The following is a 25839-nucleotide window of genomic DNA, read 5'->3' on the forward strand; positions in this document are numbered from 1 at the left end:
CTTGTTGCAAAGTGTGAGCCCTTGGTCTCCTTATGTTGTGTAGTGCAGTGCTCGGGTTTGTGACATGGCTTAACTGCCTCCTATGGATTCTATAAGTCTAGTGGTTGTATGGGGAATTAACAAGTTGATATTTTGGTGCAACAACAATTGCACTTGTAACAAGTGGTATCGAAACTTGGTCATAGGTTCAAACCCCTCTCTTTCATTAGGGAGGGATTGTTGCAAGGTGTGTTCCCTTGGTCTCCTTGTGCTATGCAGTATAATGATCGGGTTTGTGATATGGCTTAACTGCCTCCTATGGATTGTATAAGTCTAGTGGTTGAATCAAACATTAAAAGGTCGATCTTTTGGTGCAACAACAACCACACTAGTAACAAGATATACTATGCTAGGTCAAAGAGGGATGTGTTGAGTCTCTCTTTGAAATTTTGGGTGAGACAATATTTCTTTGTCATTGATTGTTTCTCAAATCATATCTTGCTATCAATGCCAAAGGGGGAGATTGTTGGATGAGTATTACAAATATGTGCTTATGAGATATTTAAGGTTGTTTGAGAGATGTGTTGTCATTGATGTCAAAGAATTTCTTTGTCTGGTGAAGTGATGCAATGGTGTTTAGTTAGTTGGTTTTCTCATTATTTTGATGATTTGTGGTTGTGGATTAAATGACTTTGAGAGGGATGTTTGTAGTTGATTAATTTCAATTTGCAGAGGTCTGGATGAAGATTTAAATGAGTTATGAGCATATGTATTGTGGTTAGTTTTTCATTTTCTCAATGATGCCAGAGTGTTAGTATTTTGATTTGTATTACTCTACATTGTAATATCTTGATTTGTGGGTTTGGAGATATGTTTGTGATGTTGATGTGTGTCTTAAATTCAAGTGATTCTTTATTTCGAGGTGCACAAGTGAATCTTTTAAGTAGACACTCAGTTTCATTGATGTTCTTGAGGTCTGATATGATGATAATGATGATTATAGTAATTCAAGTTGGTGTGGATGTTGTTGTGGTACTTCATTATGCTTGTGGATGTTTCTAGATCATGTGTCATTTGTGTTGGTAGTCTACATTGATTTTTGTGCACAATATTGATTATTTTTCTTAGTATATTGGTGTTATTCATGTTCTTAGATGACATGGTGATTGTAGAATGTTGTGGATGTTCGAGGCATAATTATTGGAGGTGTTTCATGTTTGAGGTGTTTGGTTAGGTCCATGTTGTATCTTAGCCAACCTTGTTTTGGTTTGCATATGATATTATCCAATTTATCATTATATTTTAGTAATTGGTGATGTGCATTGAGTTTACCTTGTTGATTTTCATCCAAGGTTGATGTCATTTTATAAATAAGTATTGTAATCTTGTATTTGAGTGTGAAAGTGTGTGAATAATGTATTAATCATTTGGCAGCAGAGCAAAAAAGTGGAAGTGAAATTTGTTATGTGTTTAACCAAAATTGTAATCAGGCATTGAGGATGCTATTTCTCAGTTCATGATTTTTTGGATGTGATCCAAATCTATTTTTAAGGCAGTGAGCCTTTCCAAGGGTTATAGTCATCCTATTTATGTGTTTTGAGCAATGAGCTCTAGGTAGTGTGCCTAAATGCATGTGCATTCCCCATTGTAATATTTCATATACTTCTAAAAGGGTATAATCATATTGTGGGTAGGTTCCCACCATGGTTTTTTCATTGATTAGGTTTTCGACATCAAAAAAATTGGTGCTATGTGTGTTCATGTTGTGTTGATGTTTCATGCTTTCATTGTTAATATAAGATTTGAGTTTAAAATAAGTTGTTGCAAGTTTTTGTGACACCCGATTCACCCCCCTCTAAGTTGTATGTCCTATTTTCATCAATTGGTATCAGAGCTTGTTCATAGGTTTAAACTTCTCATTTTCACTGGGGAGGATTGTTGTAAGGTGTGCACCCTTGGTCTCCTTGTTTTATGTAGTACAATTCTTGGGTTTATGACATGGCTTAACCACCTCATGTGGATTCTATAAGTCTAGTGGTTAAATTGATAATTAAAAGATTGATCTTTTGGTGCAGCAACTGTTGGAGTTGAGAAAATACAACACCACAGGAGTCCAAATGATCTCTGCAAGCTGAAAAACCTATTACAAGGAGAAGTAAGGAAGCAAATAACAGAAGAAAGAAATACACAGAAAATATGCTCAAAAAGAGAGAGCTCAATATTCACAAAATGTGTAATGTAATAATCCTTCTTCTTGCAATGAAAAGAAAGAAATCAACCTTTAATAGGTCAAGAAACCCTAAAAGGAAAACCTAGGTTTTCATATAATAATTAATAAAAGAATTAATTATTATGCACCTAAAGTTAGCTTAAGTGTAAAAGAGATAAAGGGAACTTAAATAATTAAACAAATATTGTTTAATTAATCAAGTAAATACCCAAATACTCTAACACCCCCCCTTAAGATAGACTTAGGGAGAAGCTAAAACCTAGAATAGCTACCGAAAGCAAGAAAGATGGGTCCCGGCAACAAGGCCTGATCAGGCACCCAAATATAATGAAATCTCTATGAACTGGAGAAATAGAGAAAACCACGTGGGAAAAAAACTCTACTCCAAAAAGAGATGGAAAAGAACACCACTAAAGCATGAAGAACCTGCAAACGCTATCGAAGAATAACTGTTGATCTGAAGAACGTCCACTAAAATAGAACATGACCAAGAAGAGAAGACTGTAATCTATATGAGTGGCCTCAAATGACACTACTTGAATCAGATGGCAAACAAAGCAAACACTGAACTCAAAGTTAAAAATGGCATGAGAAACCAAAGCCTGAGGAGTTGATCAATCGAACCATGAAAGCATTAGAACCAACAGGACAAACCTCCCCATAATGCTAAAGAGGGCGAGGGATAGAAACACTGAAAAGAACAGCCAAGAAGAACTACATGACGAAGAACCGGGAACATCAAAGGTGCTGAGAAAAATACATGGTGTCGTGGAAGGAACACTCACTTGACACACATCATGAGGTAAATATCATGGAAGGAACACTCACTGGACAAAGGCAGATGGCAAACAAGGCCAACATCAACCCCCTCATGGCACTTTATAAGTAGTGCATGTACAACAAGACACACGATGTGCAGGATTCCAAGTAAACAATGCATGATGGCACTTTATCTCAGTGCGTTTGCATAAATACAAGCTATAATGATAACAAGACTATAAATAGAAATGAAAACCAAAATAGAGACATCCTACTCAGAGAAGAGATCCCAGGACCTGAAACAATCACGATATCCACCAGAGTGCTAAAATGCCAAAAACTGAATAAAATATGCATGGAGAATAATATGGAAATAAATCTTAGATGCTTGGAAAGTACACAACACACGCTTTCTGAAAATATAAATTTTGTGAAAAATGGAGTTCGGATGCTCATTCTACATCCCCTAGAGTGCAAAAAAGAGGCCTCACTTTGACTGGAAAAAAACATAGTCAAACAAAAAAATTGGAAAAAAATACCAACAACATGAGGTCCGGCTCAGAACTAGCTTTCCGACGCTTATTCATTTTTGAAAAAATGACTCCGTATGCCCAAGATAAGGCCAAAAAACCAAACCCCCCCTGAAAGAGGCAAAAAAGGTAGTCTGGTGGCTCTGACGGGCGGAGTTGGCCAGGGAGCAGTGCTCTGGTGGCGGATGGGTGGTGCTCTGGTGGTGACCTGACAGAGCTTCGATGGCTAGGAGGAGCTTCGGTGGTTTCTGGCAGTGGGGTTGGGCTTGAAGGAGGCCGGCTGCGGCGGTGGGCTGGGCGGCAGGGGCCGTAGGGAGGCTGGCGGCGAGAGCAAGGCCGATAGGCGCAAGGAGGCCGACAATGGGAGTAGGGTTGGGAGGAGGTTGGGGGCCAGCAGGCAGTAGGGAGGCTAGGGCTGGCTAGCAGAGGTGAGGTGACCGTATGGCGGCAGAGCGGAGAAGCGCTGCGAGGAGGAAGGGTTGCCAGGAAGCGGCAGCGTAGGGGACCGGAGGCGGTAGGGGTCCGAAGACTGCAGGGTCACTGGGGGCCGGAGGTAACTACTAGCGGGAGCCGAAAAGAAACCGGTGATGGTGGGGTCGGGCTTGGAAGGTCGACAACGGCGCCGTACCAATGCCCGCAGGGCCTGCAACAAGGCAAGGGCCCCACGGTACCCTGCGTATTGTGGGGGCCCCCAACAAAACTTTTCCAAAAACAAATAAATTTTCCAAACCCTATTTTTTGATTTTTTTTTTGAATATTTTTTCGATAAAAAATCAAAATCCGGTCTGCATGACGTAAAAAGGCAAAAAAAAAAAAATTAAAATTTTTTTCCTCAAACTATGTGTCAGGGTCGTACTGCTTGGATCTAGAGAAAAAATGCTTCAAAAGGCTTAGGAACCAAAACAGGTTGAATTTTATGACTATAGGGGTTTTTGGGCCTTTTGAGCATGATGGTGAGGTCCGTTTAGGCCCAAGGTGCTTAGAAAAAAAGGTCAAACCCTAGGTACATTAAAAAATTTCATGAAACCCCAGATTTGCTTCCAATACAAAAATTCTCAAAACAAGAACAGGTTGTTGCAAATCTGAAGCTCTGATACCATGTTGGAGTTGAGAAAATACAACACCACAGGAGCCCAAATGATCTCTGGAAGCTAAAAAACCTATTACAAGGAGAAGCAAGGAAGCAAATCACAGAAGAAAGAAATACACAGAAAATATGCTCAAAAAGAGAGAGCTCAATATTCACAAAATGTGTAATGTAATAATCCTTCTTCTTACAATGAAAAGAAAGAACTCAACCTTTAATAGGTCAAGAAACCCTAAAAGGAAACCCTAGGTTTGCACATAATAATTAATAAAAGAATTAATTATTATGCACCTAAAGTTAGCTTAAGTGTAAAAGAGATAAAGGGAACTTAGATAATTAAACAAATATTGTTTAATTAATCAAGTAAATACTTGAATACTCTAACAAAAACAACCATACTTGTAACACCGCTACCACATGAAGACGAGTTGTGTCTCCTTAAAAAAATCATACTCCACTAGCAAAATCCTAGCTAGCCAGTCATGTGTCACAACTACAGGAAATTTAAATTATATTGCAAGACTCTTTCAAAGAATGCTTGTAAGATCTTCAAGTGTTACCACCATGGATAAGCTTTGCCAAAGGGTCCAAAAGGACCATCAAGGTCTTCAATCACTCAACATGTGTGCCAATAACATCTCTACTGTAGACAAATAATAATTCTTGGTTGTTAAGTTATGACAACCATGCAAGTCGAATTATGACAACAAACTAAAGGAAAGGTATGCATGCATGAATAGAGATATTTTTGTCACTTTGAAAGGGAGAGATCATGAGAATAATGACAAGCAATTATTCCTTAATCATGACCGAAAAAAACAAATGTTCATCATGCTAGTAATCAAGGGAGGATCCACAACTGAAAGTTTTCTAGTGTAGAGGTAGTTGGCGAAATCACTATAGCCTCATCTCTATAGAGTTTTTGGGATGAGTAATGATATCTTTTAGAGAGAGGATTATAAAAGCCAAAAATAAATTTGTTTGAAGGAATCCTTTGGCACTTGATCTTATGTAAAAAATTTAGACTTTAGGCTATCTTTGGGGATACTAGTTTAGAGGGAAAAGGAAGTAATATGCCCCTTTTATTTTCCTATATGAATTATGATCTGCATTGCATCCTTAGTATTATTTGTGAATGACAAACTATGAATTTGATAACTTTAGTGTTATTATGAATAATGATATATATTTCTATGTTATTTAAAAATATGTCTTATGTCTACGTTACTTCATTCATCTTGGTCTCTTCCCAATAGTGAAGGGTCTATGACATATTGTGCCTAATCCACAAAATAGATAACCCCTATAGCATGCCTCTCATAGAGAATTAAAAGCATTGTAAAAGATTTTCATTTATTGAGGGTTTTTTTAATTTCCTCAAGGTCTTTCAATTTGGACGTTGGTTATCCTTTCCCTTTCCAAACCCCCATTTTAAAGAATGAAGAGTCAACTTATAAAATATCAAAGGTTGTTTCATAGGTCATATTGGGGTCCCACACCTATGAAACTTCTTGACTCTCCTTTAAAATAAGGAGTTAGCCCTTTTTGAGGATCAATAGTTTTTTGGTATGTCGGGTGGGACCCAGAGTTTTATTTCTAGTGGAATATTTTGTTTGCTAGATGACATGATGGATGGCTACTTTTGTAAATACCTACAAATGACCACAAAGGATCCATTTATGGCATTATAGTTGAATATTATTCTTGCCCAAGAATTGGGGAGATGTTACATGACTCTCAACATTATTTGAAAACCGTTGAAATAGAGAAGGTGCAACATCAAAATTTGCATGCATATCATGCCCAAGCCTAGTACCAATATTCTGAGAGAGAAAAGAAGGGAGAAATTCTGACTTTGGCTTCTTAGTTTATGAATGAAAAAGACTCTGATCCCATAATACTAGGTTACACTTTTTGGCCAACCTTGACACTAAAATCAACATTTTGCATTAGATCTTTACATTCTAACACTTATAGCAGCTAAACCATTAAGAATTAGAAGATGAAGTAAACTATTGATTTGTGATATTTTTTATATAGATTCTAAATATAATTTTTTTTAAATAATGAGAAATGAATTGTCCATATTCTTATGAAACTTTTAGTGACTTAATATTTACAAAAAACAACATTTTTCAGAAGTGGCATTTATTCTATAATTTATAACATATTTTATAGCATTTTAAAAATTCTAATTTTTAAAATGCAGGTTTTTCAAACAAATATCTAGTTGATGGAATTTTTATCATAATTTTTTGTTACATGTAATTTTTTTAATTTATTTTGTGAAGTTAAAGTAATTTTAATTTGGACATAGGTGTATTCTATAATGCATAACTTTTTTTATGCGCATTTGAATTAACTTCTTTTTGTGTTGAAATAAGGATATCAATGCCTAGGGAATATATATTTTTTACAATTTTTTCCTCTTATTTTCAAATTTTCTACATATGTGAAACACAATCTTTAATGTTCGATGGAAAAACCTACATTCATAAGAAATAAAACATAAATATATTAAACATTATACTATTTGGAAATCTTATAATAGGGTCTACGTACTTAAAAATAAATAAAAATTAAATGAATTGATTTGATCCCCCAAAAAGCTAATGTAAAAGTGGATTTTTATCAGCATTTTGATAGATGCGGAGGAGACTCCATTGTTGGTATAATTTAAGAGTAGAGAGGTTCTTTCCAACAGATTTTTGATCTAAGAGGCTTCAATCTAACTCAATTCAATTAATTATTTCAAATGGTACATCTCAAGGCCTAAATCATTATATTTTCTAAAAAAATGTATGATTTTAATAAAAATCAAGATGTACCAAAAAGTGTAACTCGGTCTTGTGGGATCACTTGTTGTAGGTCAATGAGAGGGATCATTATACCCTTGAAATAATGAGCCTTGTCGAAGATTGGAATTTCCTCTTCCTTTCTTAGAAAGGTTTCTTCCATCTCATGTTCCTCATTCTAAAGTCATCTCACTCTATAAAGGCGGACCAATAGTTTATATTTCAAGTTTCTCTTACAAACAACAAGAAAAAAATCTATAACTTGAAGCTACACTAGAGACCCTTGTTATAGATCATAACCTACATGTGACACAAGTTGAACCATCAAAAAATACTACTTATTCAAGCCCATAGAAGGTTCTTCCCCAAAACAACATGAAAATTTGAACTTGAAGCTCCAATGACTAGAAACCATATAAGGCAAAGGAAACGTTTTAGGACCATTAAGTCAATGAAGCTAATGATATTCATTTTTGGGATGAATTGAAATTTTTCTATTTGTTAGTTGAGGCTAAGTGTCAGCTAGAGAAAACACATGGCTACCTATCCCCTAAGTGTAATATGAAAGAGGATAAATATGAAGGTTGCCTAATGCTAGCATGTGGAGAGGTACAAACTTTTGAAAGATGTGCCTCTTACGATGATCCTGGTACACATTATGTTCAACCCTCATGGGATACAAATTAGATATCTCATTTAGCAACATACAAACAAAAAACAATTTTAGTTACCATCTCTTTCATCCGTAGTCAAGGTTCTTGAGAGATAAGGTCACCCAAACTCTCACCACTATGAAATGACTTTTCCATGTTTATATATGTCACTATCCCTAGTATGAGTGAAGATTGATGTGATAAATGTTTATTATACATCCCTCTTTTGAAATAATTCCAAGGATATGAGAAGAAAAAGGGTTTAGTATGTAGGGGAAGTTATTTTAAAACCCCGATTAATGGTTTCATTTTGCATGTAAATAGCTTTTGGCTAGGGTAGGTTAGGTTAGTATCTGTTGCTTTCCAAGAAGCACTATTGGGTATTCGCTCATCCTTTTTGAGAGGCCATATACAACCTTTTTTTCCCTAATTTCTTTGTGCACATGTTTTGTTTTTGTTAGAGGTACATGTATTTATCAAAGGTAACATCAAGTGTACCTTGGATTTCTTCTAGAAAATTAGAAGTGACATTACATGACACAAAAACACCAAAAGTACTTAATTAGAAAGTATCAAGGTTAGTGAATGATTGCACATATTAGATATTTTATTCCCATTCATTTGTTGTTGTATATACAAAATGATGGTCCTCATTTTAATTATTTGTTTTAAAAGTGCAAAAGAGAAAGATAAGAGATAATAGTGTGATATAAGCAAAAACTTCCTTATGCACCAATTTAATTGCATTTTCCATTCATTCTTCATAAAAAAATGTAAAGAAAGGAAATAAAATGACACCCATGGAATAATTTGTTAAAGTCCATATAAGATTTATATATATATTTGCATGAAATTTACATAGTTGTATGTGTTGTTTTAAAAAAAAGATGCAAAATTACGAAAGATGTTTGTCATCTTTGGTCATCTGATAATCGCATCATCTAGTAGGAGAAGTTGGACACTGGGTCAATTAGATGTACTTTAGTTGTTTTCATCATCCTCATTCTCATTCTTGTATTCATCTGACCACTCGTCCCCTTCACAATCTACTTTCTGGTAAAAAAACAAAGTCCTGAAATCCTTCTATCCACTCTAGATCTACTGTTAGGTCATCTCTCATAATACTCTTTTGTAATTCACATGCATGGGTAGAACAGTTTTACAATTCCTCAATGCACATGGTAAATAAATTACTAATCAAGGGAAGTCATGTCATGACTGCATACTTTTCCATAAAATCACTTAGCATAGTTGTGTGTGGGAAAAGTGGTGTGATGAAACAAAAAATATGAATTCAAGACTAGTCCACACACCAGTGGAACTCTTGGTGCAGTTTACAGAGTTATATTGAATAACTCAACTTTCCAAGGGATGTTCCATTGTTCTCTATCTCACAAGACCCCTCAAGCCAATTCCATTGCTCTCAAATCACTGAACAAAGTGACTTAGGGATAACAATCATGAGATTGGGAGACACTTGATCAATCTAACATGAATGCAATCTAGATGTGATTGATATTAAATGTAGCATGAATTAAAATAGCATCTATATGATGATAAGATGAAAGGATTAATAAAAGAACTATCCTAACATGACTATTATGATAATATAAATGCTTCTAAAATTCTTATTATATTATTTATTTTCAAAGAGAGAGACTAAATGCTTGATAAAAATGAGTATAGACTAGATGCATGAAACTTGGATCTCAAAATGGAGGAATGAGGTCTCTATTTATAGGGAAAATAGGGAAATGAATGGTCAGGATTGGATGATCTTATCAAGGGTTAGGATTGAAAGTTATCAATCCATGTTTACAACTCTCACCAATGCAATGGTGACAATTGTCAACAAAAGATTTCTTGAGAGGAGATGTAAGAAGAATTAAATGTTGAGAAGACATAATGGTTACCTTAGAAGGTAAGGGTTAAGGTTAAGTTAGGGTTATCCATTGGATAAAGCTTTTACCCAAAGGATAAATTCTTGTGCAAGGGTTAAAGGGATAACCAAGGGAAAAGCCATGAATTCTTGACGAGACTCTTGGGTTAGATGAGGGTTTAGTTAGAGAGAAATTCTATAATATTGCAAGAAGGTTGAGTTAACCATTAATGGTTTGGAAGACTTTCAAGGTTAACTTGTTGAAGAAACAAAGCCTTTAATGGTTTTCAAAGACTTTGGGGGTTTGAGAAGTGACTTCCCTTTGTTTAGGGATGTGACAATATTTAGTAGATGGGTTAGGCTAATTTAGAACTGATTAGAAGAATATAGAAGGGGGGTTAGAGAGGCAAGTGGGAGATGTAGGAGAATGCAAGTGGAGGATAAAATTAAATAAATGAGATTTATTTACTTGCAAGGAATAATTTAATTAAATGTAAATCTAATCAAAATGGGAGAAAGGGAAATTAATTAAATAAAGTGAAATATTTAATTAAATGTTATGAAAGGCTTAGGTTAATTTAATTAAATAAATTCAATAATTTATTTAATCAAATAGATGAATGTGAATGATTTAATTACATATAACTTAATTAAATAGAGGAATGGGTTAAAATGAATATTAAATATTCACTTAGGAAAGTGGTCATTTTTATACATCTTCATTTTGCCCCTCTTTGAAGTGACGTGTGTGCACATGTTGATTCAAACAAAATTCGATGTGTCACCAAAATTTTATTGATGTGATGTCATGTATCAAGATGTTGATGTCATGATGTCGTGTCCCAGATTTGATAAATGATATTGATGATGCCCCCTCGAGAGATGAATCAAAATTTCTGAAAATTTTCTTGATTTGATAAGAATTTGGATTTGAATAGATCGCATTTTTAAATTTGGCCTGTGTGTAATGAGTTGTTTTAATTATTCATCTCCCAAAAAATGATGTTTGATAGGATTAAAAGTGATACAATGAGAAAAATATATGCCACACCTACTAACCCTAATTTACTTTTACCCTATAAAAAGGTAAAAAGTGATTTCATTTGTATCATTTGCACTTTTTGACTTTTGGTGAGAGTGACACTTGGCTTCAAACTGATATGAGCATGTTCATCTACATTAGAGGCCCGCCGCGTATGGTCCACCTATAAGTCATCCTAATTTTGTCCTTTTTGTTTCTAATTTGGTCAATTTTGGTCGTGTTTTTTATTTTTTGCTTGTGAATTTCATGTTTTAGCACATCGGGTTCATCTCGTAACATATATGATAGAATAGTTAGCGTGTAGGGTTTTTTAACTAGGGTAGCATCTAGGAGCCCTTAGGTAGCACGTCACAAGTTTAGGGTAGTGCATAGGATAGAATAGTACATTTGGCTAATAGGGTAGCATAGAGGGAAAAGTTTTTAGCATATAGGGATTCTTGGTTAGTGCTTTGGAAACTTTGGATTGTGCATAGGGTTAACCTAGTGCATAGGGAAAATAGGTTGGCCTGGTGGAAGATTTGGGTAGCGCATAGGGTTATAATAATGCATAGGAATTTTTTTTTAGCGCGTAGCTAAGTTTAGTTAGCACATGGGTTGCACCTTAGCACTTAGGGGGGATTCCTTAGTGCGTGGTTAAGAAAAATAGGCAGAAAGGGTTTTTGATTAAAGCATTGTGGGGGGATGAGTGAGGGAGATGGCCTTGGAGGGGGTAGGTGTATGATAAGTGCTTTGGGATGGGTTTTTAGCCAATTTTGTGCCTTCTATGATGATGTCTGATTCTTGATAGTTTGTAAAAGTGCTTTTTGTTGTTGAAGTGCCAAGTTGATTGATTGAATGATGATCCTAATTTTTGTTTGATATGGATATTTGATTTTTTCCTTGAATTTGATATCCGATATGAGTTTTGATGTATGATTTCCGATATGGTTCTTGATGTGATGGATTTTTTATGTGCTTATGTTATGGGTCTTGTTTTGATTTCGATATGGGACTGTGATTTACAGTATGGGATTTTGATATGGAACTTGATTTGATGTTTCATTCTTTCAAGTTGATTTCGTGTTGATATGGATTTCTGATTTGATATGAAACTTGATTTGATACTTATGTTGTTTCAAGTTTGAGATTATGTTGATTTTGATATGGAAGTCTGACGTGTAACTTGATTTGATACTTGCATTGTTTCAAGTTTATTTGGTGTCGATATGGATTTATTATTTGATATGAAACTTGATTTGATGCTTGTGTTGTTTCAAGTTTGATATTATGTTGATTTTGATATGGAAGTATGATGTGTAACTTGATTAGATACTTGCGTTGTTTCAAGTTGATTGGGTGTCGATATGGATTTCTGATATGGAACTTGATTTGATACTTGTGTTGTTTCAAGTTTGATATTGATATGAAATTGTGATTTTTGATGTATCAGATAGATTTGGGTACTGATGTTTGGATATGTTTTGTTGTTATAGGAACAACTTGGCATACTTCAATCGCGAGAGCGATTTCCTAGACCATGGTCTTTGATTCGTTGATTGACATAGGCTGATAGGGAAATTATTGAGAGGTGTGGGTTATCCTCTTTATTGGGCATGCCTCAGTATATCATTAACTAGGGTTTATTGATAGATTTAGTAGAGAGATGGCATAGTGACACCAACACCTTTCATTTGGCCACTGGTGAGATGACACTGACTGCTGAGAATTGTTATCAGATTCTATGGATTCCAGTGACTTGAGCACTTTTTCCATATGAGAAGACAGAGGAGGGTGGGACAGAGGCTCTCTGTTAGATATTCCATGATGATCAGATTAGTGGATATGAGGTCCCATGGCAGGATTTTATAGATTTTGATTATGCTCCACTACCTTCTGTACTGGCAGGTTTCATAGGTGGCTTCTTGTGTCCCGACCATAGGTTGAAGGGACTAGTAGTGGGGTGGGGATTGGTGCTAGAGGATATGGTGACGCAGGGTCGCAGGTTTACATGGGGGTCCTACATGTTGGCACACTTATACAGGGAGCTACACCAGGTAGTGTATCTAAGATACATGAATTTATCAGTCGGGGTCACATTATTATAGGTGTGGGCTTGGGAGAAAATTCCGACAGCAAGGCCACTTGCAGATAGGGATAGGCCAATTAGTCTAACTTATGCATATGGGTATATAGGGATAGTTGTCCAGCGTAAGCTGGGAGAACTAGAGCATTGGAGGAGGGTGTTGAACAATATTGATATGGTCATCTAGAGACCGTATATGGATTGCAAGGTGTGGGAGGATGATGGGCTAGAGATTCCCTATGTATATATGTTGAGATACTTGATAGGGTGGAAACCCTTTATTATTGAGAGATTTTTGCATAGCCATGTTCAGTGGTAGTATGGTTGACAATAGGGTATACCATAGGGAGCCAGGATGCACCAAAGTGGGGGTCAATGATTGATAGTGTAGCGGCAGTGGAGGAGTATATGCAGTTGCCTAGATAGATATGGGATTATGAGTTTGGAGTGGTTGATGCTAGGATGACAAAGGAGTTCTCCACTTAATTTGTGGCACATGTGGTAGCATAGATATCAGATCCAGTGGAGATGATTCCTTGTTTTGATGATAATGAGGATGAGCAGCCAGAGAGGTGAAGGTAGTTGAGACAGAGAGAGGAGATGGGGAAGGATATAGAGGAGGGAGATGATGGAGGTGATGACTAAGGAGATGGGGGAGGAGGTGGTAGGGGGAGATAGGGAGATAGAGAAGGAGATGGAAGGAGAGGTGGGAGAGGAGGTGGAGATGGTAGAGGAGGTGGATTAGTCAGGTGGGCAATTGGTGAGGGAGGGAGGGGAGTTTTGGTGCTTGGAGGTGGTGGATGTGGTTGGGTTGGTGAGGTGATAGCAGCTATGGGTGGGGCAGAGGAGTTTAGGGGATCGACCCAATGAAGGAGATCAGATGTATTACCTCCACTAATGCGTAGGATAGGGATGGGTGAGACCATGACATGGGTACCCATTCAGGGCCGGGTACCTACCCACCGAGAGGACTCACAAATTAGATTCCTATAGATCATAGTGTAGCAGCTTCAGGCACAAGTACTGGCCCAACAGCACTAGATTACATAGATTACAGCAGAGCGGGATATGATGATAGAGCACCTAGGCTAGGTAGAGGAGCTTGTAGAGAGTGACAACTAGTGCCACTATGAGGGACACACTGAGAGAGATATGGTATTCAACCAAGGAGGTCGAGTACTATAGGCAATTATAGGAGGAACTAGTCCCTAGAGAGCACAAAGCTCCTAGATATACAATCAGTCAATTTGTTCAGAGATAGATGGGGACAGAGAGTAGAGGTGTTATAGGGACACCATGATGTGATCCACCTGGGGATCCAAGTGTGGGGACATCTACTGTGAGACCCTCATCCTCAGGAGATAGTCATACCTAAGAGACTTGTCTCTCTTGTATTTTGAGCATTTTTTTGTATTTTGGCAATCATGACATCCTTTGTATATTTTGACCCTTTTTTGAGATATATATGACATCAATTTTCTGATCCACATGTGATGTGTGTTGTGGATGATGATTTATGCATTGATGTGATGCTTTTATGATGATTATGTGATGTTGTGATGAATTTGTTTTGTGAGATGTATCTTGAAAATGAGATGTATGATAATGATAATGATGCAAGATGTATCTTGAAAATGAGATGTATGATAATGATAATCATGTGCGATGTATCTTGAAAATGAGATGTATGATGATGATGATCTCAGATGCATGCAAATTTAAGATGATATGAAACTAATTAAAAAATCATATGCAACTAATTATAAAATGATATGCAAGTAATTATAAAATGATATGCAACCAATTGATCATCCTCATTCTGTCATTGTCATTCCTATGTAGTCACATTTTTTCTATGTTTATTGTTTATCATCATTGAACGTTTGATATGTTGGAAGTTTATTCAAGCATAATGGTATGATTAAACGATAATGACCTGAGTAAAATGTACATGGATTTTTGATATTGCAAGATGGCATAAGCATCGAGGTATAATTAAACCAAGACGGCCTGATTGTAACTTGCATATAAATAGACAAGATTGAACCATGTGTATGTGCAAAGTGGAACAATATCTTCAGTAATATGTTTATAATCATGTCTTGAGACAAAATTTGCACAGTACAAGTGATCACCTCATAGACAGAAAACCAAAAAATATCAGACTCTCTGGTCATTTCCTCTAGCTCAATGCATCGTTGAGAGAATTTTTAGGAGATCCAATGATTCAAAAATTTCAAGTGCAAAAATAGTTAAAACTTTATGTGAGATGTAAACAAATTATATTTTATAAAATCATCCATCATGTATGTTAAATTTGTTAATGGGATGAGTGTTTTGCTTTCTTGGCTGATGAGCTATTGTTGACAGGATTTTCTTGGCATGCTATGATTCTTGTTTTCTTTTTGAAGTTATAGGAATGCTGCCCCTAGCTATAGATACCGATTGATGTGGATATTTACAATGATTACCAAGCCATGGTGGAATATGATAAACTGATCTTTAGATAATCAAGGACAGTGACTACACTAAGTATGTCTGAGACAATGCTTCATAAAAGTGTTGGGAGATGGTCTTTATCTTTGACTTTGGTTGCAAAAGATATGAGTAATGATAGATAGAGGAGTTGTTCTCTCATAAATAGTGCCTGTTTGTCAAGTTTTGACCACTTTTTTTTATTGCACTCTCTTTTGTTGTTCTGATTTTTTTTGTATTTTTGACTTTTTGGTGCATTAGAGAACTTAAGTATAGAATTTCTTTAGATGGATGTTGTTGGTTGGTTCATCGAGTACATCACCTTCTAAAGTTGTGAGCCAATAGGCACCTGATCCATAGGCTGATATGGTAACATAGGGACCTAACTAGTTAGGTTCAAAATTTCCCTTCTTGTCTCGATCTTGTTGATTTCGAGGATTTTCTTTGAGTACAAGATCACCGACTTTAAAAATCCTTAGAATGACTTTGTGGTTGTAGCTTCTGCACATGCATTGTTGGTATGCTTTGAGGTGATCATAGGCATGCTGTCATTTTTCATCCAAAAGCTCTAGTTCTTGCAATCTATTTACCCGATATTCCTCATCTGGAATTAGGCCTTTTAAAGATACTCTAAGTGATGGAATTTTTACCTCAAGTGGTAAAATTGCTTCTGATCCATATACCAAGGAATATGACATAGCTCCTATAGGTGTCGTGATGCTAGTTTTATATGCCTAGAGTGCCAGATTAAGTTGTACATGCCAATCCTTACCTACATCATTTACTGTCTTCTTTAGGATTTTCAAGATTGTTTTATTTGATGCCTTTGCTTGACAATTCCCCTGTGGGTAGTAAGGTGTAGAGAAACGGTGTTGAATTTTGAATTATTCACATAGTTCTTGCACATCCTAATTTTTGAAGGGATTCCCGTTGTCTATGAGGATGAAGCTTGGAATGCCATATCTACAAATTAGATAATTGAGAATGAATGAGGCAATATGTTTTCTAGTTACTGTGGTCAGTGGGACTTCTTCAATCCATTTTGTGAAATACTCTATTGCAGTGATAATGAACTTGTGTCTATTTTAAGAGGAAGGATGGATTTTCTCTACTAAATCAAGTCCCCACTGATAGAAAGGCCAAGATGTTGTAAATGGTTTCAACTCTTGTGTTGGTGCATGGATAAGATTGCCATGAATTTGACAGTTAGGATATTTCTTTGCAAATTAATAAGAGTCTTTTTCCATGGTTGGCTAGTAATATCTCATTCTCAGAAGTTTTTTAGTGAGAGTAGGACCACTTGAATGTGTGCCACAGATACCCTTGTGAAGCTTGTGTAAAGAAAATTCAAACTCATTATGATCAAGGAAACGAAGAAGAGTACCATCTAGATCTCGACGGTAAAGAGTATTAGCTATTAAGGTATAATGGGAAGCTTGTCGGATAAAGTTGCATTTTTTATTATGAGATAGGTCAATGGGTAGGGTATTGGTTTCAAGATATTCATAGATTGTCTCATACAAAGGAGAGTCCCAACCAGTTAAGGCATACATAACATGGGATGCAAAATTGTCATAGGCTGGGGAAAATAGTTGCTCTACCAAAAACTCATAACGACTCTGTTACTCTGGAATTTGTAGTAGTGAAGTGATAGTAGCCATTGTATCAGTCACTCTGTTGTCCAAACTTGGTATTTGTTCAAATTTGATGTGTACAAAGTATTGTTTGAAGTCATCCACCATTCTTTTGTATGGCAGCAGCTTGTCATCCTTTGTTTGATATTCATTGTTGATCTGATTTATAACCAGTTGAAAATCTCCATAAACCTTCAATTCCATAATTCTCCATTCTACAATCATTTTAATGCCTATGACTAGAGCTTCATACTCAATGATGTTATTGGTGGAAGGAAACATGAGTCTATATGATCTTGGAATGGTGTTCCCTTCAGGAGTGACGAACAAGATGCTAGAACGTGAGCCATTTTGAGTGTAGGAACCATCAAAGTATAGGGTCCATTATTTGGGTGTAATAGTAAGGACGTCCCTATCTGGAAATTCCACTTTCATTGGTTTCTTATCTAGTAGTGGTGCTTCAGCTAATTGATCTGCAATTACTTGCCCTTTGATAGCCCGACGCTCTATGTAGTGGATATCAAACCCACTGAAAATCATGACCCATTTAGCTAATCTTCCTGTAAGAGCTGCTTTGCTGAGTAAATACTTGAGAGGATCAATTTTTGCTACTAGATTTATTGTATGAGCTAGCATATAATGTCAAAAATTTTGAGAGGTGAAGACTACAGCTAAACAGGCATTCTTAATGAATCTGTAAGTTAGCTCATATCCATTTAATGTTCTGTTGATGTAATAAATAGTTTGTTCCTTTCCTTCTTGATCTTCCTATGCTAATAGTGCCCCCAATTATATGTCAGTTGTTGATATGTAAAGAATGAGCGGCTTCCTGACTATTGGTGGTACCAAAACTGGTGGATTCATTAGATATTGCTTGATTTAATAGAATGATTCTGCACATTTGGCTTCCCATCTGAATGGTATGTTCTCATGTAGAAAATGATTGAATGGTAGACTTTTATCTGTTAATTGAGCTATGAATCTCTTAATTGATTGTAGTTGTCCTTGTAGAGATCTAAGTTGACTAATGATTTTAGGAGGTGGCATTTGCATGATGGCCTGTACCTTTGTTAGATCGACTTCAATGCCCTTTTTAGACACAATGTAACCTAGTAATTTGCCTGATGTCACCCCAAAGACACACTTCTTAGGGTTTAGCCTGACTTGGAATTTCTCCAATCATTGAAACATTTTATCTAATATACCTAGGTGTTCTTCCCTGGTAAATGATTTAGCCAGTAAATCATCCACATAGTCCTCCATGAAGGTATGCATTATATCATGAACAATTGCCATCATTTCTCTTTGATAAGTTGCCCCAGCATTCTTCAATCCAAAAGGCATGACGTTCCAACAATATGTTCCCCAAGGATAGGTGAACACTATTTTACATTGATCATTTGGAGAAATTTTGATTTGATTATAGCCAGAGAAACCATCCATTAAAGATAGCATTGCATGGCCTGCACTGAGGTCTAAATTATGTTGATGTTGGGCAAAGGAAAGTCATCCTTTGGATAGGATTTGTTAACATCTCTAAAATCTATGTGTTGGATTTTGCCAAGATCAAGAGCTCAATGAAATGTACAAAATAGAGACATAATATGGGACAAGAATAAACTGTATTCTCATCAATAGAAATGATCAACAATAATCAACTGGATTACAAAATGTTGTTCAATAGTTACATACAATGTAGAAGAGCCTGCTTATATAAGCAAGGCTAGGGATATGTATGAGCACACAAATATGACATGTGGCTCAATAAGAAACAAGGGTAGGTAGGAAATAAGTGTGGGTAGGTAGGAGAAATAATATAATATTCCACATGAGGTGGATCACCCACCGAAGGTGGAATTATCACTCCACAATAAGTGGATATGATAGTGTAATAACAAGATCAACACCATAAAAGGTAGAATTTCTCCTACACACACTATCCCAATGTGGCACAAACACCCAAGTGTCTCATATCCAAACTACTATGAAATGCATTATCCTAAGTAAACTTAAGTAAGTGTAATAATATCCATGATGAATAATTATTTACACCAACACCCCGCCTTAAGTGCAACTTAGGGGAATGCACTTAAGTCTACAATGCAATTAAGCAATGCAAGATGGGTCCCGGCTGCTAGGCCATGTTAGGTACCCATGTACAAATGCAAATGCATGCAAACCAATGCAATGAAATCTCTCACAAAGTGGGGAAAGAGAGAAAAACCCAATGGGAAAAAACCCTCCCCCAAAAAGAGAGATGAAAGATATACAAGAGAACTCTCATAGAAGAATTTGAGGAACAAAACCCAATGTGAGGAAAAGTCCCCCCCATATGAGAGAAGAAGAGAAGTCAAACAATGACCCCCCCTCAATGGAGAATCTGCACCAATGATAGAAGCTCGATGTATGACGAAACTGCTCCACGAACGTCAAAAAACATTCCTCCCCTTAGGAAGAAACAAAACCAAAGGTGTATCCATGAAGTCTCTCCAATCATGAAGGGAAGATGTATGAAGAAAACTCATGATGAAACGAATCTCTGAAAACTGCTCAAATGTCCCCATGTCGATGCTGAAAGATACCCCTTCCAAACGTGGTAAACTGTGCCACACTGTTGAAAAAGGCACTACAAGATCTAGTGGAGATGGATGTAGAACATGTCCCAAAGACTCACATGTCTCCTCTAAACATAAAGAGACCTCCTCCAACTGCTCTACATAAGTATCCACAATCATGTCAACCTTGAAAGAATGATCATGTAGAGAATGAACAAGAGGGTCAGAGTGTGCCCTCGCAACAATCGAAGAAGGATCATCTTCATCAAAGAGAAGATGAATGTCATCAATGATGTCTCCCAAATCTGCAATGTAGGATTCCACAAACAAACCTGTAATATCTGTCAAGTAATCATCCCATGAATCTGAAGCTGGAAGACAATAAATATCCTGTTGCACTGAATCACATGAAGGCAAAACTGTCACACTATCTGCATCTTCAGGTGCAATAGGTGATGTGATATCAATATGAGGAGATGAAATACAAGACTCAAGAACGGGGTCACATGTGAGAATCCCCATGTTCAAGTGTCCAAAGTTCTCCTCAAAATATGAACCATCACAATCATATGTAGAATCATCAAATGTGAAATCATCATCATCAACAAAATCTGAAAAGGAGTATAACCGAGATGCATGATCAACCACCCCAGTTGCAATGATAGCTCTAGTCTCCATGTCTCTAATGAAAACTGAGTCAGGTGTGAACTCCACAACTCTCTTAGTTGCGCCATGTGTGATTTGATAGATAGAAAGGAGATTGTTTGTCAAGTGGGGTACACACAACACATCATTGAAGGAGTTATCCCCAATGTCAATAGATCCTTTCCCAATCACATCCATGTATGTATGATTGCCCATCAAAATTTGTGGCATGGTGCAAGGCTCAAATGTAGAGAACATAGACTTTGAAGATGCCATATGATGAGAAGCCCCTGAATCTAGAAGCCATCTCTTTGAATCATGACTGATAGTAGCACATAGAGCTTTTCCTTTTCTTGTTCCAAAAGAGTGAGTCTTTCCACTTGTAGAAGCCATGAATGCTTGCCCTTTTCCTTTTGAATGTGAGGAAGTGGAAGTTGATGAATCATCCTTCTTGTAGACTTTAGGCAAACCAATGTTATGCTTTTTAATGATATGTTTAAGCTCATCAATCTTCTTAGAATGGCAACGATGCTCCTCATGACCAATCTTTTTACAATAAGCACAATTAGATCTCTCCCTCTTTGGTGAATTTTCTCTCTTGGAAGAGAATGAATCTCCTTGTTGTGGAGAAGATGGTGCTTTTTCTTTAGGCTTTGATTGCCATTTCTTCTTGTTTGAGTTGTCCTTTCCTTGATTTCCTTTGTTTCGTTGATTTGCCACTAATGCTTGAGACTTAGAAGCCTTAAGAATGCCCATGCTTATCAACTTAGTTTGTTCCATCATCAACATTTCATTGAAAGCATCAAATGTAGGCATTTTGTAGCTTGAACCCATTGTCATCCTATGGGTTTGGAAACTAGAAACAAATGCTGCATATTCTTGTGGAAGCTTGCCTATCAAGTTGAATATCAATTGAGTATCCTTCTTATCAATGCCACAATCTGTGAGTTGTGCCCTCAACTCATTTGCCTTAGTGACATAATCTTGTATAGTATCAAAGTTCTTGGGATCTAACATGGTGAGATCACTATCAATTTGATATCCCCTAATCTCATCAACTTGACCATACAAGTCTTGAAACTTTTGCCAAGCATCCTTGATTAGAGTACATTTCTCAATATGAAAAATGAGATCCTTTGATACATACTTTCTTAAGGTACCAATTGCCATGATATTTTTAGTGAGCCAATCTAAGTGACCAACTGGATCAGCCTTAGGATCAGCTGGAGCAACAATAGTTCCATTAATGTAATGAGTGAGTCCTTTTTCCATAAGTTTACTCCATGCATCAATTTTCCAAGTAGCATAGTTATGTGGAGTTAAGAGAGGAAAGTTAGAAGAACCCATAGCAGCAAAAAGGAAGGAACACAAGAGCACAAAAGCACAAGAGACACCCCCCCAAATTCACTCAATCAAAGTACCCCCCCTAAAGTGATGATTATGGCACTTTATACTTAGTGCGATTATAATGAGCCACTTGCAAAATAAGGCAAAGTGGACTTATGATGCAAATTTTAAAACTTCTCAAATGAGAGACAATAGACTTAAATCAATAGTGCAATGAATCTAACTGAGATTCAAGAAAATATACAAGTACAAAGAGAGCCAAAAATGGCCAAGATCTGAAAGTAAAATTTTTACTTACAATGACATCAATTTGATAGCATCATGTGAAAGTAGACAAAAAATAATGCACTTTCAAAAAAAACGGCACCTGAAAAGGAGGTCGTATGACCCCAAACGAAGCCTCTGAAGTTGCAAAAACTAGGATTACTCAGGTACAGTCACCAAAAACTGCATTTTCTGAAAAATCCGTGCATCAAAATCAAAAAATTGCTTCACCACTATGGAGAGCACGAAATTATAGTCCATTTCAAAAAAAATTGCACCCAAAAAGGAGCAAAAATGAGCAAGTTATGGCCATTTGAAGTTGAACTGCAAAATCAAAAAGCTCAATGAGAGGGGGGTCCAAAAATTTTCAAACCCTGTTGATGTGGTGCTGATGTCAGAAAGTCACACGATGAAATTTGACGACCGTAAGACCGTCGCAAAACTTTGCCCTCCACTGACTGGGCGTCCGTACTGTACGGACAGGTGACGTGGCAGATGACTGTGTGTTCGTACTGTACGGATTTGCTGACCGGGCAGGCTGATTTGGCAATGTACGGAATCTAACTGTGCAGTGTACGGAATGCTGCATGGAAGGTTTTGTACTGCGGGCCAGTGGCCGCCTGCCACGTGGCGGGCACGGTCCTCCGGTCTCGTTGACTGCCGGCGGTGGAGGCAGTGGTTGCCGGCGCTGGGTGGAGGAGCCGGCTAGGCGGCGGCGTAGGCGACGAAGTCCGGCAGGTAGCGGGGTGGCACTGTGGGGGCCGCTAGAGGAAGCTGTGGCCGAGGAGCGGGGGAGGCGCCGGCGACGGCGCTGTGCGGTATGAGCGGCGTCCGAACCTGCAACACCTGCAATGACAGGTACGGCGAGCACGGGGGGGGGGGGTCTGTGAACCCCCCAAAAACTTGGATTTTTTTTTTTTTTTTTTTTCGCTCTTTCAATTATTTTTTGCTTTCGAAATTTTTGATTTTTTTTTTTTTTGATTTTACAATTTTTCGAAAAAAAATATTTTCAGACAAAGGAAAAATTTTATTTTTTTTCGAAAAAAAACAATAATATTTCAAAAATCCGTGCGATACAAGAAAAATTGGGGAAAAATTTTTCCTCACCAAAATAGGCTGAATTTATAACCAAAATTCATGGAAACGGCCTTCTGGACACAATGGCAGGGTCGGATCTGGTCTAGGATGCCTCCAAAAGATGTTGCTCCTCAGATCTACCTCTTGACGTCGTAATAATGCCTCTTTAAGACGAATCAATGAAGCCCTAGGGGCTCTGATACCATGTTGGATTTTGCCAAGATCAAGAGCTCAATGAAATGTACAAAATAGAGACATAATATGGGACAAGAATAAACTGTATTCTCATCAATAGAAATGATCAACAATAATCAACTGGATTACAAAATGTTGTTCAATAGTTACATACAATGTAGAAGAGCCTACTTATATAGGCAAGGCTAGGGATATGTATGAGCACACAAATATGACATGTGGCTCAATAAGAAATAAGGGTAGGTAGGAAATAGGTGTGGGTAGGTAGGAGAAATAATATAATATTCCACATGAGGTGGATCACCCACCAAAGGTGGAATTATCAATCCACAATAAGTGGATATGATAGTGTAATAACAAGATCAACACCATAAAAGGTGGAATTTCTCCTACACACACTATCCCAATGTGGCACAAACACCCAAGTGTCTCATATCCAAACTACTATGAAATGCATTATCCTAAGTAAACTTAAGTAAGTGTAATAATATCCATGATGAATAATTATTTACACCAACACCCCCCCTTAAGTGCAACTTAGGGGAATGCACTTAAGTCTACAATGCAACTAAGCAATGCAAGATGGGTCCCGGCTGCTAGGCCATGTTAGGTACCCATGTACAAATGCAAATGCATGCAAACCAATGCAATGAAATCTCTCACAAAGTGGGGAAAGAGAGAAAAACCCAATGGGAAAAAACCCTCCCCCAAAAAGAGAGATGAAAGCTATACAAGAGAACTCTCATAGAAGAATGTGAGGAACAAAACCCCATGTGAGGAAAAGTCCCCCCCATATGAGAGAAGAAGAGAAGTCAAACTATGACCCCCCCTCAATGGAGAATCTGCACCAATGATAGAAGCTCGATGTATGAAGAAACTGCTCCACGAACGTCGAACAACATTCCTCCCCTTAGGAAGAAACAAAACCAAAGGTGTATCCATGAAGTCTCTCCAATCATGAAGGGAAGATGTATGAAGAAAACTCATGATGAAAGGAATCTCTGAAAACTGCTCGAATGTCCCCATGTCGATGCTGAAAGATACCCCTTCCAAAGGTGGTAAACTGTGCCACACTATTGAAAAAGGCACTACAAGATCTAGTGGAGATGGATGTAGAACATGTCCCAAAGACTCACATGTCTCCTCTAAACATAAAGAGACCTCCTCCAACTGCTCTACATAAGTATCCACAATCATGTCAACCTCGAAAGAATGATCATGTAGAGAATGAACAAGAGGGTCAGAGTGTGCCCTCGCAACAATCGAAGAAGGATCATCTTCATCAAAGAGAAGATGAATGTCATCAATGATCTCTCCCAAATCTGCAATGTAGGATTCCACAAACAAACCTGTAATATCTGTCAAGTAATCATCCAATGAATCTGAAGCTGGAAGACAATAAATATCCTGTTGCACTGAATCACATGAAGGCAAAACTGTCACTATCTGCATCTTCAGGTGCAATAGGTGATGTGATATCAATATGAGGAGATGAAATACAAGACTCAAGAACGGGGTCACATGTGAGAATCCCCATGTTCAAGTGTCCAAAGTTCTCCTCAAAATCTGAACCATCACAATCATATGTAGAATCATCAAATGTGAAATCATCATCATCAACAAAATCTGAAAAGGAGTATAACTGAGATGCATGATCAACCACCCTAGTTGCAATGATAGCTCTAGTCTCCATGTCTCTAATGAAAACTGAGTCAGGTGTGAACTCCACAACTCTCTTAGTTGCGCTATGTGTGATTTGATAGATAGAAAGGAGATTGTTTGTCAAGTGGGGTACACACAACACATTATTGAAGGAGTTATCCCCAATGCCAATAGATCCTTTCCCAATCACATCCTTGTATGTATGATTGCCCATCAAAATCTGCGGCATGGTGCAAGGCTCAAATGTAGAGAACATAGACTGTGAAGATGCCATATGATGAGAAGCCCCTGAATCTAGAAGCCATCTCTTTGAATCATGACTGATAGTAGCACATAGAGCTTTTCCTTTTCTTGTTCCAAAATAGTGAGTCTTTCCACTTGTAGAAGCCATGAATGCTTGCCCTTTTCCTTTTGAATGTGAGGAAGTGGAAGTTGATGAATCATCCTTCTTGTAGACTTTAGGCAAATCAATGTTATGCTTTTTAATGATATGTGTAAGCTCATCAATTTTCTTAGAATGGCAACGATGCTCCTCATGACCAATCTTTTTACAATAAGCACAAGTAGGTCTCTCCCTCTTTTGTGAATTTTCTCTCTTGGAAGAGAATGAATCTCCTTGTTGTGGAGAAGATGGTGCTTTTTCTTTAGGCTTTGATTGCCATTTCTTCTTGTTTGAGTTGTCCTTTCCTTGATTTCCTTTGTTTCCTTGATTTGCCACTAATGCTTGAGACTTAGAAGCCTTAAGAATGCCCATTCTTATCAACTTAGTCTGTTCCATCATCAACATTTCATTGAAAGCATCAAATGTAGGCATTTTGTAGCTTGAACCCATTGTCATCCTATGGGTTTGGAAACTAGAAACAAATGCTACATATTCTTGTGGAAGCTTGCCTATCAAGTTGAATATCAATTGAGTATCCTTCTTATCAATGCCACAATCTTTGAGTTGTGCCCTCAACTCATTTGCCT

The 25839-nt window shown here is 37.2% G+C and overlaps 1 protein-coding gene across 1 annotated transcript in view; it reads right to left on the reverse strand.

Moving 5' to 3' along the window:
• Positions 1-3907: 3907 nt before the first annotated feature.
• The window catches only part of LOC131874315 (uncharacterized), a 156616-nt gene continuing 134684 nt past the window's right edge, over positions 3908-25839 (reverse strand). The window contains exons 4-5 of the mRNA XM_059217628.1: positions 22345-22782; positions 3908-4170 (exon numbers count right to left, since the gene is read on the reverse strand). Of these exons, the coding sequence (XP_059073611.1) occupies positions 3908-4170; positions 22345-22782 (701 nt within the window). The remainder of the gene's footprint in view (positions 4171-22344; positions 22783-25839) is intronic.

The sequence above is a fragment of the Cryptomeria japonica genome, chromosome 3, assembly GCF_030272615.1.
Source record: "Cryptomeria japonica chromosome 3, Sugi_1.0, whole genome shotgun sequence".
Classification (NCBI taxonomy): Eukaryota; Viridiplantae; Streptophyta; class Pinopsida; order Cupressales; family Cupressaceae; genus Cryptomeria; species Cryptomeria japonica.